The 17,102-nt window shown below is 40.2% G+C and overlaps 1 protein-coding gene across 5 annotated transcripts in view; it reads right to left on the reverse strand.

Annotated features, from left to right (window-relative positions):
- Positions 1 to 4,629: 4,629 nt before the first annotated feature.
- LOC127440710 (adhesion G protein-coupled receptor L2-like) overlaps positions 4,630 to 17,102 on the reverse strand; it is a 176,845-nt gene continuing 164,372 nt past the window's right edge. For 2 of the 5 annotated variants that reach the window (XM_051697455.1, XM_051697456.1), the window contains 2 exons: positions 14,364 to 14,492; positions 4,630 to 6,628 (listed from right to left, as the gene is read on the reverse strand). In XM_051697455.1, the coding sequence (XP_051553415.1) occupies positions 5,739 to 6,628; positions 14,364 to 14,492 (1,019 nt within the window). In that variant the 3' untranslated portion in view covers positions 4,630 to 5,738. Of the gene's footprint in view, positions 6,629 to 8,340; positions 8,377 to 14,363; positions 14,493 to 17,102 lie in introns of all 5 variants that reach the window. The other 3 variants (XM_051697457.1, XM_051697458.1, XM_051697459.1) reach the window with 2 other exon arrangements.

Here is a 17,102-nt window from a genome sequence, read left to right on the forward strand (position 1 = left end):
TCCTCGGAAAATCTTTTGTTGCCTTTTTGTTTGATTTCGCCACATGCCCAAGTGGCTGCGGTACCCAACAGTTCAGCAAAAGAGCGGCTTCCTTTCTCCCTGGGTCACATACCCGGTGTGTACGGTCGTCACCACGACTACCGTCCACGGGCTTTTTCTTGCAGGATTGGCGCTCCAGCGGTGGCCTTTCCGCCCCTGAGTGCCCAGCTGTGGCGCACAGCCGCCCCCGATGTTGCAGTCTCCACGGGTTACGAGGACAGGGCTTTTCCTCCCCCATCCCAGGCTGTTCCGGGGATGGTCACAAGGAGCCAGGTAAGTGCACTCGATGTCCCTAGACTCAGCACAGCCACGACGTGCTGTGGCACCTCGCGCTCCGCCCCACCACGAGGCCCCACCTGCCGGTACGTCCGACGACGTTGTCCCCTTGGTCCCCCTTGCGCGGAACTTGGACGCGTGGCTCACGCTTTCCAATCCGTCGCGATGGCTGATCCGGACCGTCCGACTCGGCTACACGATTCAGTTCACCAGGCGCCCGTCCAGGTTCAGTGGTATTCACTTCACCTTGGTCAAGGGTGAAAACGCTGCCAAACTGCACACGGAGATCGCTACCCTCCTACGGAAGGACGCGATAGAACCTGTCCCTCCAGCCAAGATGAAGAAAGGGTTTTTCAGCCCCTTCATCATACCGAAAAAAGGTGGTGGGTTGCGGCCAATCTTGGACCTGCAAGTACTGAACCGGGCTTTACACAGACTCCAGTTCAAGATGCTGATGCAAAAACGCATTCTGGCGAGCATCCAGCATCAAGATTGGTTCGTGGCGGTGAGATGTCACAGCCGGAACAGTACATGTGCTAACATCTCAATCCTTCCTCGACACAGACCCTTCCTGCAGTTCGTGTTCGAGGGTCAGGCGTATCAGTACAAAGTCCTCCCTTTTGCCCTGTCCCTATCTCCTCGCGTCTTTACGAAGATCGCAGAGGCTGCCCTTGCCCCGTTAAGGGAGGTGGACATTCGCATTCTCAACTATCTCGACGACTGGCTAATCCTAGCTCACTCTCGAGACATGTTGTGTGCGCACAGGGACCTGGTGCTCTCACAGGGAACAGCGGTTCCACTGAAACTTTTCAGAGGCTCCTGGGGCATATGGCATCCTCGGCGGTGGCCAGCCCGCTCGGGTTGATGCATATTAGGCCACTTCAGCACTGGCTCCAGACTCGAGTCCCGAGATGGGCATGGCACCATGGGACACATCGCGTGGCCATCACGTCGGTCTGTCACCATCTTTTCAGCCCTTGGACTGACCTCTCGTTTCTACGAGCAGGTGTTCTTTTATAACTGGTCTCCAGGCACGTCGTGGTCACAACAGACGCCTCCAAAATGGGCTGGAGTGCTGTTTGCAACGGGCATGCAGCTGCCGGCCTCTGGACGGGCCCGCGAATGCATTGGCACATCAACTGCCTCGAGTTGTTGACAATTCTGCTCGCCCTGCGGAGGTTCCGGCCGTTGATCCAGGGCAAGCACGTGTTAGTTCAGACAGACAGCATGGCAACTGTAGCATATGTCAACCACCAAGGCGGTCTGCGCTCTCGTTGTATGTCACAACTCGCCCGCCATCTCCTCCTCTGGAGTCAGTAGTACTTCAAGTCGCTGCGAGCCACTCACATCCCAGGCAACCTCAACACTACATCGGACGCGCTGTCATGGCAGGTTACCCTCAGGGGAGAGTGGAGACTCCACCCTCAGGTGGTCCAGCTGATTTGGAGTCTATTCTGATGGGCACAGGTGGACCTGTTCGCCTCCCAAGAATCCTCCCACTGCCCGCTCTGGTACGCCCTCACCGAGGCTCCCCTCGGCATAGACACGCTGGCACACAGCTGGCCCCCTGGCCTACGCAAATATGTGTTTCCCCCAGTGAGCCTGCTTGCACAGACCCTGTGCAAGGTCAGGGAGGATGAGGAGCAGGTCATCCTGGTAGCACCCTACTGGCCCACCCAGACGTGATTCTTGGACCTCACGCTCCTCGCGACAGCTCCCCCCTGGCAAATTCCCCTGAGGAAGGACCTTCTTTCTCAGGGATGGGGCACCCTCTGGCACCTGCACCCAGACCTCTGGAATCTCCATGTCTGGCCCCTGGACGGGACGTGGAAGACCTAAGCGGTCTACCACCTGCGGTGATAGACACGATCACTCAGGCTAGGGCCCCCTCTATGAGGCGCCTGTATGTCTTTAAGTGGCGTCTGTTCGCTAAGTGGTGTTCTTCCCGACACGAAGACCCCCAGAGATGCACAGTCAGATCAGTGCTTTCCTTCTTGCAGGAGAGGCTGGAAGGGAGGCTGTCCCCTTCCACCTTGAAGGTGTACGTTGCCGCCATAGCAGCACACCATGACGCAGTCAACGGTAAGCCCTTAGGGAAGCACGACCTGATCATCAGGTTCCTAAGAGGCGCCAAGAGGCTGAATCCCCCAGACCGCGCCTCGTTCCCTCATGGGACCTCTCCGTAGTTCTTCAGGGTCTACAGAGAGCCCCCTTTGAGCCTTTGCAGTCAGCCGAGCTTAAGGCACTCTTTTTGAAGACTGCCCTCCTGACTGCGCTCACTTCCATCAAGAGGGTAGGTGACCTGCAAGCGTTCTCTGTCAGCGAAACGTGCCTGGAGTTCGGTCCGGGTTACTCTCACGTGATCCTGAGACCCAGACCGGGCTATGTGCCCAAGGTTACCACCACCCCTTTTAGGGACCAGGTGGTGAACCTGCAAGCGCTGCCCCAGGAGGAGGCAGACCCAGTCCTGTCGTTGCTGTGTCCGGTGTGTGCTTTATGCATCTATTTGGATCACACGCAGAGCTTTAGAATCTCTGAGCAGCTCTTTGTCTACTTTGGTGCACAGCGGAAAGGAAGCGCTGTCTCCAAGCAGAGGATCGCCCACTGGCTCATTGACGCCATAACTATGGCATATCTCGCCCAGAACATGCCGCCCCCAATAGGGCTACGAGCCCATTCTACCAGAGGTGTAGCGGCTTCCTGGGCCCTGGCCAGAGGTGCCTCTCTAACAGACATTTGCAGAGCAGCGGGCTGGGCAACACCCAACACCTTTGCAAGGTTCTACAACCTCCGGGTGGAACCGGTTTTGTCCCAGGTAGTGGCATGCAACACAAGTGGATAAGCCCAGGATAGCTGGCCAGGTGTATTGCTTGCACATAGCGCCTTCCAGCTCCCTTGGAGCTGAAGACGTGCGCCATTAATTCCCAGTAGTGTTCACAAACTTTGTTCCCTGGTGCCGGATGGGCCAGTATTTCTGTAACTGCTGATCTCCTGAGATTTTTACACACAACAGTCACTAGAATTTACTCGGAATGGTGCCAAAAACAAAAAAACATCCAGTGAGGGGCAGTTCTGTGGACAGAAATGCCTTGTTGATGAGAGAGGTCAACAGAGAATGGCCAGACTGGTTTGAACTGACAAAGTCTATGGTAACTCAGATAACCGCTTTGTACAATTGTCATGAGAAGAATATCATCTCAGAATGCTATTCTGAGATGTGGGTTGATGCTGTTTTGGCGGCACGAGGGGGACCTACACAATATTAGGCAAGTTGTTTTAATGTTGTGGCTGATCGGTATATAATAGGATGCAGACTGTGGAATAACCGGAGAAAAACCTCCAAATTAAATTGCACGTGACCCAGGACGTTGCACGGGTGATTTCACCAAACTCACTTGTGCCTAGACTTAGCACTTGCTTGCACAAAAATACCAAAACTTCATGCCCATGCCCACTGACTTAGCGTGTATGACTTATGGCATAGTGCTGCGCTTAGCGCTCTTAAAATAGGGCCCTGTAAATCAATCATTAAATAAACTTATTTCTCCACAGAAATGCCTGTACTTCAGTTCTACATGCACAAGATTAACTGAGATTGTGTTTACAGGGTCCAACTTGACCAAAGGGGACACAGATCACCCTAATGGTGACATCACACGAAACAACTATTTGCAACAAAGCAACGTAAATAATACTACAGAGGAGCTAAAACCTTGATGAATTCTTAATAACAACTATTTAAATGACCCCATAACTTCCCTTTGACCAAGGAAACATAATTAAATCATTCAAGCCGAAGGCATTGTCGATATTCCCCATAGCATCAGTTTTGCACTCAATAGTTTGAGTTATTAACACCTAAAATCATAAGTCTATTGATTTTTAAGAAAAACAAGTTCACGAGTTCACGGAACTCAGATATTTAAGTTATGAGCCTAAAACTTTACATTGCAAGTGATGTTTAAGTAAGACAATTAGATTTTTCCAATAATGACACCTTTAGATTTTACATAAAAATCTTGCAATGTTTTGTGGCAAGATTTTTACACAGTAACTTTATGCTGGTTAATGTTAATGTAACCAAAATGACGGCAAATACAGAAAATAGGTTTATAGCACTGGGATATGTCAAGATGCTTCTTTTTTTTACTCTATGAAAATCACGTTTCACTCGGTAATATGCCATATCACTGTAGTAAAATGGGTTTTGAATGCTAATTCCCAAATATTCCCAATACATCAACAACCAAGAAATTATTTTTTCTAGTTTGATGATGCACTGATTGAGAGTGATATATTTGCAAACAAGAAAAATTCATCACATTTATTTAATATCAAACAAGAGTTGAATTTACAACAGCGTATGACAATGGGCTCTTAGAAAAGATTGAAATGAATATCAACAGTGTTACATCACTCACACATCCGTTCCAACCCTTTTATTCCATATGTCATACTTCATCTAATATATTATTTAGTGTCAAATACTGAGACATGTTCTCAAGACATCGTGTTGACACATATTAATATTTTTGATCCCTGACAAATACTGTCAAGCATTTTTTTTAAGCAAAATAAATTACATACAAGTCCAATTCATTCCAAATTTGTGCAAGATACAGCTTCTGTTCAGCTGAAAAAATAAGGAAGCTTCTTTTTGTACAAATACATTGGCAAACACAATTTTAATGGCAAAATCCATAAATGAATGCACCGTTTACAAGTGGAGATATGATTATGGGTTGAACTGGCTTCCTTCATAAATGTTTCTACAACATAGGAAGTAGATGGAAAATCTCCCACATTTCAACAGAAAAACGTGCAACAACTTCCCAAAAATCTGTCTGAAAATTTTCTAATATGGTCATAATTCCTTTTGCTTGACTCTTTTTTTTTTTTTTTTTACACTCATGGTACTGCAAAATATATTTTCTTCAGCTGTCATTCGTACAACAGTAATATGTGCAAATATAAGGCCTGAGTCTGGAATAGTGGTTCTTTCTTTTTGATTTATCTTTTTTTTTTCTTCTCAGTTCTTCTCATCTGTTTCAGATCAACCCTTTGCTCTGTATTAGAGAACTCCTGTATTTCCAAGACGGGAAGCTTCACCTATGAACTGGCCGGGCGAGTTTTCAAAGTTCTACATAAATCAGACATTGGCATGTTTATTTTTTTGTTTTGTTTTTTTTTTTGTTTTTTTTTGCAGTATATTGTACAAAGCTTTTGGCAGATGAGGATGATGCCAGTCTTAAAACAGACACTTCCATCAGCACTCGCACAACAGAGTTTTACAGATTGTGGATCATGTTACAAAAAAACAGTCATTGTACCGTTGACGAGTCACTCTCGTCCCTTGTTTACAGTTGAGTGGAGAGAGTGGGAGAAGCAACAGAAGAAAACGGATGAAAGGGAACATTGGCGGCTCAAAGGCTGGTGATTAGCTGCATCTGTCCAGCCCTTTCGGCCTCGCCCTCAAGTGGGAGGCAGCCGTCAGGGAGCCCGGGCCCAATACAGCTCTCGCTGGTGCCCCGTCGGCTAATCTGATAGTAGGAAAGTGGTTGGGTCCCGTCACCCAGGTCGGGCAAGCTCTTGTGGCAAATTTCCTCAGGTTCGCTGCCGTTGGATGGGCAAGGGGATCCATCGTCCTCGCCGCTGGCAGGGTCGGGCGAGGGGGAAGAGTCTCTGAGATTGGGCATGCTCGTGTACACTGAGTCCCTGTTATTTTGCGAGGGTGTGATTTCTTCCTCTCCCGCCCTCTCTTCCTCTTCTTCCGCCTCTCTGCTGTCGTCCTGCAGCCTGGCTGTCCGTCGAGAAGCCCTTTGAGCACAATAAAGGAGCGAATGAGTTCGTTGGGGCAAAAGTGGGGCCTCAAGGGCCTCCCGGTGGTTCGGGTGAAGGAGAAGAAGCTCCAGCGCCGGATGGCTATTGGATGGAGGCAAGGCGGAGGTGTCGGCATCAGCGACTATGGCGTCATCTTCGCTCCCACTGCTGTTCCCGACACCCCCGTCGATGCTTACGCGGGTCTGCTGCGGCGCCGGGTCTCTTTCTCGGCTGCGATTGGAGCCTCGCTCGCATTTTGCACTGCTTGGGTTCCGTGTTGGCCCACGAGGTCTCAGATTGTTGTGAACCAACTCAGAGATGATCATCTTTTCAAAGGCAGCGTCGTCCAGGCCTAAAGTACACTCGGCCGGGCAATGCAATGCGGGGTCTTCGTAATCATCCTCACGCAGTGAGTAACTGTTGTTGAAGTTGCCGTTGAAAGGGAGTGTGTCCATGGTGCTGACATCACGGCTGTTAGTCCTTGAGTGCTGGCCTGAAATGACAAATGAAATGTTCAGTACCACAAAACTGATGAACATAGCAAAGAAGGGCCTATATAATATGACAGACAATAAATATTGGATATTTGTTACTGTTAAGGACAAAATTTCTTGTCAAGCTCATTACATGGTAAGTGCTACCAAAAATAGTGGTTCATCAACAAGGTTTTATCAATGGCACTTTTATGTTTATTTTTTAACCTACCTACGATTTAAAGAGATTTTTTTCTTTCTAATAATTCACAAAAAACAAAACAAAAAAAAAAAAAAAACATTTGAATACAGAAAATGTGTGCTTTGACAAGATTATTAGTAGATTTGGGAACTGACAGTGTTGATAATATCAAACTGGCCAAACAACATTGGCCTGGCCGATATATTGGTGTATTAAGAACTAATAAATTATTATATTATATATTAAAAAATAAGAGTCAAAATATTTTTCTCACTAAAGAGAAACTGTTAAAAATAATGTTTTCAGTCATTTTGCAAAATTGTCCAAATATCATCTAATTATTCGGCCAGGCCGATATTTCGGTCTATCACATCTAAGATCTAATAAAATATTATATTATATATTAAAATATAAGAGTTGGGATGCTTTTGTCACAAAAGAGAAATTGTTAAAAAAAATAAAATAATAATGGGTGTTAAAAGGGGATAACTGTTGATTCTGTTCATGTATGTTGTGCTTTATTTTGTATTTGTATGTTGGGAATTAATAAAAAAGTGCCAATCAAATAAAATAAAATATTCTTCAATCATTTTGCAAAAATGTCCAAATATCATCTGATTAATCAGTCTGGCTGATATATTGGTCTATCACGACTAAAAACTAATAAAATATTATATATTAAAATATAAGAGTCAGGATGCTTTTCTTACTTAAGAGAAATTGTTTAAATAATAATAAAAAAAATAATAATTCTTCACTCATTTTTGCAAAAATGGCCAAATATCATCTGATTAATTGGCCTGCCTGATATATTGGTCTATAACTACTATGAGCTAATTAAATATTATATATTAAAATATAAGAGTCAGGATGCTTTTCTCACTAAATAGAAAAAAAAAATATTCTTCAGTCATTTCGCAAAAATGGCCAAATACCATCTGATTAATCGCCTGGCCGATATATCAGCCTATCACTACAAAGAACTAATAAAATATTATATTATATACTAAAATTTAAGAGTCAAGATGATTTCCTCACTAAAGATAAATTGTTTAAAATATATATTTTTTTAAATAATACCGTCATTTTGCCAAAATAACTAAATATCATCTGATTAATCATCCTGGCCGATATTTTGGTCTATCACTACTAAGAACCAATAAAATATTGTAAAAATATATAAAATATAAGAGTCAGAATGCTTTGGTCACTTAAAAAAAGAAATAAAAAAAAATGGTCATTTTGTGAAATTTATGTCCGTAACAGTATAGCAATGATAACAAAAAATGTTAAAAGGCAGTCAAACAGCTTCTTGCACTAACACACTCAGATAGACATTCTTAACAAAGTAAACACAAGCTGTTATTGTATATAAAATGGCAAATGCAACAGCGAAAATGCAATAAAACGACAACTTAAAATGTGCTGCAAACGTTTGCACAGAACACAACAGAAATAAAGCATGTGAATGGAGCACACAGACGGCCAGGCACACAGAGCACAGACAGCAGGCAGGGTGCAAACACTCACATCATGTGTGTCTGCTCAGACTAGCTGACCTGAGAACTGCCCATGTGCGAAAAGAAAAAGAGTGAAACAACGCCTTTTAAAATCACAGCAATGACAGAAAAGTGAGAAATCACCAAAAAAGAAAGCTTACAAATTACAGGGGCCTGAATTCAGTCCGTTCATCAAGATCCACTTCATGTGTTTCAATTCACTCACAATTTAAATAAAACAGTACAAATATGAATAAAGAAATATGCAATAATTTTGCAAACGAAGCCAGGCTTATAAAGTTTTTTTTTTCATGCCCATAAATTCTAGATAATACAAATATCCACTGTTGTATTGGCTCAAAAATAATTTGTCAGTAACTGTAAGTGTCCATGATAAGATTGTTGTTAATAAAATGTGAATGGCACTTTCCACAAATAGAATACAATTTGATGTCCCATTATTTATTTTTTATTTATTTTTTATTTTTTTTAAGCATTATAGGCATAAATCCCATGTTTTATGCTGTGAGAACCAGTGTTGTAATACTCCAGTCCAGGACTCAGACTCGAGTCCAACTCAAGTCGCAATATTCATGACTCGTGATTCATCTCAAAATTAAACATTAATGACTCAGATTCGGACTCTAGCATTGAGTGCATTCTGACTTGGAGGAGAGGACTCATTACAACCGTTAACTTGTTTAGTGAAGGGGTTTTGGAAAGAGAAGGTGTGGCTAATCCAGTGGCTCAGCTCGTGGAAGTTACAGAATGGCTAGAATCACCTACAGCAACTTTAAACTCATTCAGCCAATACAATAACGTTTGCTAGCTAGCCAGACACCTTAAACGTTACATCCACATGCCTTGTAACATGGACTCGTAAGTCGGACTTGTACGAAGTTAATTAGGATTTGACTCGGGCGCGATATTGTTGACTTGGACTAGGACTCAGACTGAACAGTGAGGACTTGAGAATCGACTCGTAATTAAGATCTAGAGACTTGACTCCAACAATGTTGAGAACTATCAGATAAGTTAGATGATAAAGTATATAACATAAAATAGACATAGAATGTTAAAATCACCTCCTAATTTTGGCCTGTTGCGTGGTCATGACGTTCTCAACTTTTAAATCATACAATATCGTAATTTTGACATAATCTGTCGAAGTGATATTCAATTCATTGAATTAAAATTGTAATTAATGATTAAAGAGAAATTGTTTTAATAATAATAAAAAAAAATCTTCAGTCGTTTTGCAAAAATGGCCAAATATCATCTGATTTATCAACCTGCCCGATATATCGGTCTATCACTACTAAGAACTAATAAAATATTATATTATATATTAAAATATGAGTGTCGGGATGCTTTTCTCACTAAAGAGAAATTGTTAAAAAAAATGTATTCAGTTATTTAGCAAAAATGGCCAAATATCATCTGATTAATCTGCCTGGCCGATATATCGGTCTATCACATCTAAGATTTCATAAAATATGATATTATATATTTAAAATATAAGAGTCAGGATGCTTTTCTCACTAAAGAGAAATTGTTAAAAAATGTGTTCAGTCATTTCACAAAAATGGCCAATATAATCTGATTAATCAGCCTGGCCGATATATCGGTCTATCACAATAAAATATTATATATTAAAATATAAGAGTCAGAGCCAGCAATATATTATTTAATATATATTTTGCTGAAACAACAAAATCACACAAATCAGGATTTTAACTTTAAAGCATGGCTGATTGAAAAGAATTAGAAAATAGAAAATAAATAGGAAATAAAACTGACCTCCTGAAATTTTGATCATGTATTGAAAAAGAAAAGAAAATGTACTTAATTTATAAGAGTTTAGACCCTTTTTGTACCCTATTGGTAGAAAGTGCTGAAGGCGTAATGCAAAGGAGATTCAAGGAACAGCATTTTTTAATCAATGTCATTAGCACTTCCTTTCTAACTGATGTGTGAGTTCACTTCATTAATGAGCAAATCCATCAGAAGACTGAATTCAGGATGTGGCAGGTGTAACGGGGCTCAGCACCCAAGCAATCTTCAACAATTAATTTCTGTTTACGCTCATATGAACCGATAAACATCTCAAGTCATAGCAGTATGAAACAGCAGTATCAACAGTCGCTTTTATTAGCCCTTAAAAATTGAGATGACAGAAAATGGAAAAACAAATTTAAAATGGAGGTGGTGAACAAACTCAAAAGGGGTAAATCATAAATGTAATGTCGCTCTGTTTCATGCAGTGCACTGGATGGATGTAAAGTTCTGGAGTCTGAACGGTGACGAGAATGGAAAACATATCTGTGTTTGGCTGTGAGATAAGGAGAGTCTCTTTTGTGGAGCACAAAGAGAAAGCAGAAACAGACATCAAAGACTTGAACCAGAGCAGAGAGGGACCGAGAGGCAAGCAACCGTGAAACATCGTCTCGGCCAAGATTATTTGAATTTGTTTATGCATGGCCAGTGAGTTTAATCCAGGCAGGTATTGTCTGGAGAGACGCAATGACAGATGCAGGCGGAATACTATTGGACACGCTGGAAAGGAGGAAGTCTGGGAGAAAGGCCAGAGCAGATCTTTGATTCTTCAGTCTCACGGTCAAATTCACAACTGCGCAATACTTCATGCACTCAAAGTGCAGGCATGCTTACATTGAGCACAGCTTTTGTTTGTTCTGCTGCTGGTATTTGTATTAATGGAACGGAAAGAGCAGGAGGTCTCGCTGAAATTGTTTCTTTGCTGGTTGAAGCTAGCTGTTCAGATGTTATGACAGTATATAACAGAGTCAAATATCTGACTGGATGAGCCGCATTAAAAGCTAACTTGATGCATACAAACGTTTTTCATTTATTCATGCCTTTTTTTAAGCGCCATGCACCACATTCAGGCTGCAATCACTGACAGCCTTGAGTAAAGTTGAGATGAGACTAGCTTACTCTCTCTCAAATGCAAAAACCCCTCTTATATTTCATGTGGTAACTCTTATCCGCATGGCTGTGCTAATGGAATGGCATGTAAACAGCACTGAAATCATCGGCAGTTTTTTGTATTTTAAAGCATTTACGTTCTCGAATGCAGTGATGACACTGAGAATTCAGTTCATTTTATCGTAGATGTACATTTTCATGCTCTACCACAAAACTGTTAATGTATGAAATTCCTTGTTTTTAAAGAAGGATGTATGTGAATAATGTATTAAATTCCAGTCTGTTTAGTCTGCTGAACACAGATTTGTTAATTTTGTCCAAATGTGCACTTCTGTTTTACACTCCAAGTGCCTCAGAATGTCGACATAATGTGATATAAATATTTTGAATTTAGTACATGATGGATAATGATGAATATCAGGTTGGCTGTTTTAGAATAGCGAGAGCATTCATGGTTAAAAACAAAAGATGATTTCCATTAGTAGGTCAGAGACCAGAAACATCACAATCTGGTTTTGATTTAACAGTCAAAAATGATTGAAATGTACTGTATGTTACCAATTAAAAGTTTAGACACACTTTACTGAATTTGTTTCTTGTGATCTTTAAAATGTTTCAGTCTTAAGGCTTATGCTGATATGTTTTTATAATAAATATAAATCATACCTATGTGTGAATTTCTCAACATTTTTTATTTTTATTTAAATCAATAGCATTTTTTTTCTTCTGTAAAACTGATTAAGAATGATATTTATTGTGAAATCATTAATAATATTATTAATATTCTCTAATATTGGGTAGTGAAAAAGACACCCTGTGAACTTAATACAAAGTACAGTAAATATTTTCCAGTTAATAATACAGTTTTTGGTGTTGGCTTTTGTACAATAACAAAGAAAAGACAATAATTTCATTTTGGAGGCAAAATGTTATCTTTATAATATCACGCTTACAGTATAAATGGCTATGTATATAGTACATAAAATATATGTACTGCTTGTTATGTTGGGAAGAGGGTCCTTTGTAAGGGGATCATCAAATTTGGGGTCCCTGATATAAAAAAATGGTTGAAAACCCCTGATCTAGACAGAGGGTATACCCTATATATATATATATATATATATATATATATATATATATATATATATATATATATATATATATATATTCACTACATTATCCCTATATTTCCATTTGTGTTATTTCATAGTTTCTAAGACTTCACTATTATTCGAAAAGGTGTTCTATAGTAGTAATAAATAAATAAAAACAATTCAGGTGTGTCCAAACTTTTGGCTGGTATTGTATAATGAATACAATTTAGAAATCAATTTGCATATACAATATTTTTAAAGGGATAGTTCACCCAAAAAGAAAAATTCTCTCATCATTTACTTACCCTCATGCCATCCCAGATGTGTATGACTTTCTTTCCTCTGCAGAAAACAAGTGATGATTTTTGAAGAATATTTCAGCTCTATAGGTCCATACAATGAAAGTAAATGGTTGCCAGAACTTTGAAGCTCCAAAAGCACATAAAGAAAACATACACGCAATCCATAAGACTCCAGTGTTTAAATCCACATCTCCAGAAGCGATATGATAGGTGTGGCTGAGAAACAGAACAATATTGAAGTCCTTTTTTACTCTAAATCTCCACTTTCACTTTTACATCTGAAAGTCACATGTGGTGCCTGTTTAGTTTCACTTTCACATCTGAAAGTGAAAGTGGAGATTTAGAGTAAAAAATGATTTAAATATTGATCTGTTTCTCACCCATACCTATTATATCGCTTCTGAAGATTTAACCACTGGAGTCTTATGGATTACTTTTATATTTTCTTTATGTGCTTTTTGGAGCTTCAAAGTTCTGGCAACCATTAACTTGCATTGTATGGATCTACAGAGCTGAGATATTATTCTGAAAATCTTCGTTTGTGTTCAGCAGAAGAAAGTAAGTCATACACATCTGGGATGATATGAGGGTTAGTAAATTATGAGAGAATTTTAATTTTTGGGTGAACTAGCCCTTTAAATAAAAACATCTCAAAAATCTTTTTACCCTCCCCAGAAAACAAGAGTCCGTTGCCTCTGACGTGCTTCTCTCAGAGAAGTTCCAACAAGAATTTTCTTGGGAATTTTCTTCAAGAATTTGCATTTTCTTCCATTATTTCGGTCTGAATACTTTTTAGCATGTATTTAAAGACATTTTAGAAGACAGTCCATTTGTTTCTGAAGCGTTGTGCTGTCAGAGGCAGCAGCAACTGTCAGCAGCAGGAATTGCACTGTTCTCACGCGTAGCCTTGCGGTAACCTCACGCAAGGAACTGAACGTTTACGCTCTGCGACTTTCTATCAGTCCGGTGATTAGCTCACTGTCTACCGCTGACAAACGGCATGATGGGAATGCAGGCAGATGGCTGTGACTTTTTCCATTTCTCTCAAAAGCCTGTTTACAATGTAAATGCAAAGACCAATTTCCATTTACACCAACGCGAGGTGTCAAGCGCGAATGCCAGGCTCCTCTAAAAGCCACCATTTCTGTGCTGCGTCTTTTATTTTCTTTTTCCCCACCTCACTTTATCATCAAACCATTAGGGATTTGATGCCTATCTAGTGACTGGCAATACAGACTCGGGGGCTGATGGGAAAAGTAAGTTAAATGTTAAACCTGTTTGTTGCTATTTATTTTGATGGAAGGGTAAAGTATATAGTTGACACTGACAGAACCTGTCTGGTGAATAATATAAGGCGGGAAACGGAAAAAAAATAACAGCCCACCTCACCGCATGTGTCATTCGGTACGCGTGTTGTAAAATAAATGAGAATTAGAGGGTGTGAACTAATGACTTACAGAAAAAGAAGAAAAAGCAAAAGACTCATGCAGCTTTGTGTTAAAGAAAACAAATCTTTTGAAAGGGAGAAAAACCTTAGATGAAAAGAAGACAGCAAAACCACCACATGGCCGTTTGTGATTCTATGACAGATTCTCAACAAAATTACAGTCCTGTGTTAAAAGTGCTGTGAAAAAGCCTGCATTTGTCCAACCCACACCCTCCTTTTACATTCCCAAATGGCAGGCAGAGAAAGAGAGGAGGCCGTGCAGCACCTGGGGAGTGGAAAGCCGGAGGTGAAGGGGTGTTGCAGACGATGGTTTCGGCGAGAAGGTTGTTATAGGGGTTGTTAGTGTCGTGAGGCCGAAGGAGAGGGTTAGTTAGGAGATAGTTGCCGGTCATTCCTGTTGAATAAATAGAGGAGAGGAATCAGAGGGGTGATCATGAACGAGAGAGGAAAACATAACAAAGAATACAGTGCAGGAAAGGTCATTTTAGGACATGGAAAAGTTTCCCACCTGCCAACCCCACCTTTTTCTAAAAGGTCTTTTGTAGTATTTCAGGAGCTTTTACCAGATTATTTTAGATTTCAAGTCGGATTACATTTGAATAACCATAAATAAAACAATGGGATGGGAAACATGAGAAAGGTAACAATTTTAGTTCCAGTTCTGATTGAACTTAATTCTGGTTCCTTAAAGATTCCATTAATGATTCTTTTGAGGAAGCACTAAACCCCCTTCAATATTTGGTCCTAACCACACTCAAAAAAATAAGCTGTTGGATTTACTTAAAAAAGCAGTTTCAAGTGGTTCCACACAACAGTGTTGAGCAGTTCCAACAAGCCACGGTTCAGTTGTATAAACTAAAGAAATTAAAGTAAATTGTACAAAAGCTTTTTGAGTAAATGCAAACTATTTGGATTTGTAAGTGTTATCATTATGTTCATTTTACTTGATAATAAGCATTGAACTTACATAAATTCAATGTATTCTTCAGTTAACAATTTGCTTGCAACAGCTCGCGTTGACATGGTAAATGTACTGGCATGAATCTTAAAAAAGTCTTGCGAGTGGCACAAAAATAACTCTATATAACGTTAATACCAACAAAAATAATAAAGTTGTCCAAATACAAATAGATTAAGTAATGCTGACATTGAAACAACTCCGTTAAATTAATTTAACTTGGTTCAGTGCATTTGTTGAGTAATATGGACAAGCCAAGTTTCAGTAAAACTGACAACATATACTGAACAAGTAGGAAAACTTGATTTTTGTAATCTGGTAATGTAATGCAGATTACATGTAATCCGTTACTAAGCAACACTGTCAATCAGTGACTGATTCAAATCGAAAACTCATGTTGAGACTGATTCTTGAGTCTTTTAGGCCGATTGATTTAAGGAACCGGCTCATAGATGTAATTTGTTGGCAAATCGCACTACAGTTTTAATTCTGTACATTTGGTTTTGCAGGAAACACTGTCAGACTACTGTCTTTTAGCCAAGTGTTGTGTTTGCATAAGCATAGGAATGCAGCATTCACTTCCAGTTTAAAAATGGACTCTTGATTCCCAACTCTAAATTACAGAGACGACAGGCATAACACTAAAAGCAATTCATCAAGAATGTCTCATATTTTCAGCATTTCATACTTATTACAGTGCATGCATATACAAACATAAATTGTTCTTCTGTGCTATTAGACGTTAGAAGAATGTTGACCGATCACACTCTTCAGATATGTGAAGAGCGGCCCACCAACCCAATGCTTTATTTGGACAGTAGTGAACAAAAATGCCTTTATCTCTCACTAGTACTGATATTCTAAACTTTCAGATAACAATGTCTCTGATTACAATGTGCTTTGACATACTTGTTCTTTGGAACCCGTCTCCAGCTGAAATACAGCAAAATATTTTCAGAATATAAGACACTTGAGCGCTTCAAAGAATGCTTGCTCTTAAACTATTACATAAACTCTCAATCCCAATTCCCAGTGTACTGAAGTGCGCATCAATGCAGCGCAAACTTTGCCCGAGTCGTACCTAGATAAGCATTTTCGGAGGTTAGTATGACTCAAACACACTCTCCCTCGACACACGCATGTTTGAAGGCTTGTCAAGGTCAGTAAGAGTTGAACATCATACTCTCATCTGCAACACTCTTGCCCGGTCTAAATAATTCATCAAAACATTTTTAAAACCCAGTCTGGTTGCTATCCAACTGAGGAAAAAGACCGCAGGACTTCACACAGACCTGAGGAAGAATTAGTTTTGTCTCTACAGGCGATCGTGATGATTTAAACCATTTCAAGTATTCAGATATATTTTAACAGTTTAATAATGTAACGTTTCATAAAAAATATGTTTGAGAATCTATTCTCAGAGTACTTTATATGGATCATTGTGTATAAATTAACCATAAGCACATGCCAAAGATATTCCTTTGCCCAGAAATAAATGACAGACTTACAAGAAACATTCACAGGATAATCACCAATGATACAATTTAGCACTGGGCAGAGTTGGTATTCCATAATATTGTATATGACGAATTGGCATTAATTAAATGGAGTGACTAGACAGTGCAACATTGACTGCTCACTCATGGACGAACATACGTTACATTAAGCAAAACAGCATATAAAAATGATAAAAAGACAGAAGGTACAAGACTGTGTATTTGAATTATTTTATGAGTGATTGAGCTACTCATCTCATGAAGTGTTGTAAATGACAAGCGAATCAAAAAACAACAGTACAGTGGGAGTTTCTTCAACTTCGGTCACTTCGGGACAGCTTCGGTTAACTTGTAGTTAAAACATTTCTCACACTATTTTATTTGTCTACTAACAATGTCCAACACTGTGTATGCATGCATCATAAGAGATATATGTCATTTTTGTCATAAAAATTCCCACCACAGTGTCATTTCCAGAACATCTCAAATTCTGTATTGTGATTCATCGAATTCTTCGGTGGAAATGACGCTCATCAAAATCGTTTTGAAG

Source organism: Myxocyprinus asiaticus, chromosome 5 (assembly GCF_019703515.2).
Source record: "Myxocyprinus asiaticus isolate MX2 ecotype Aquarium Trade chromosome 5, UBuf_Myxa_2, whole genome shotgun sequence".
In the NCBI taxonomy this organism is placed as follows: Eukaryota; Metazoa; Chordata; class Actinopteri; order Cypriniformes; family Catostomidae; genus Myxocyprinus; species Myxocyprinus asiaticus.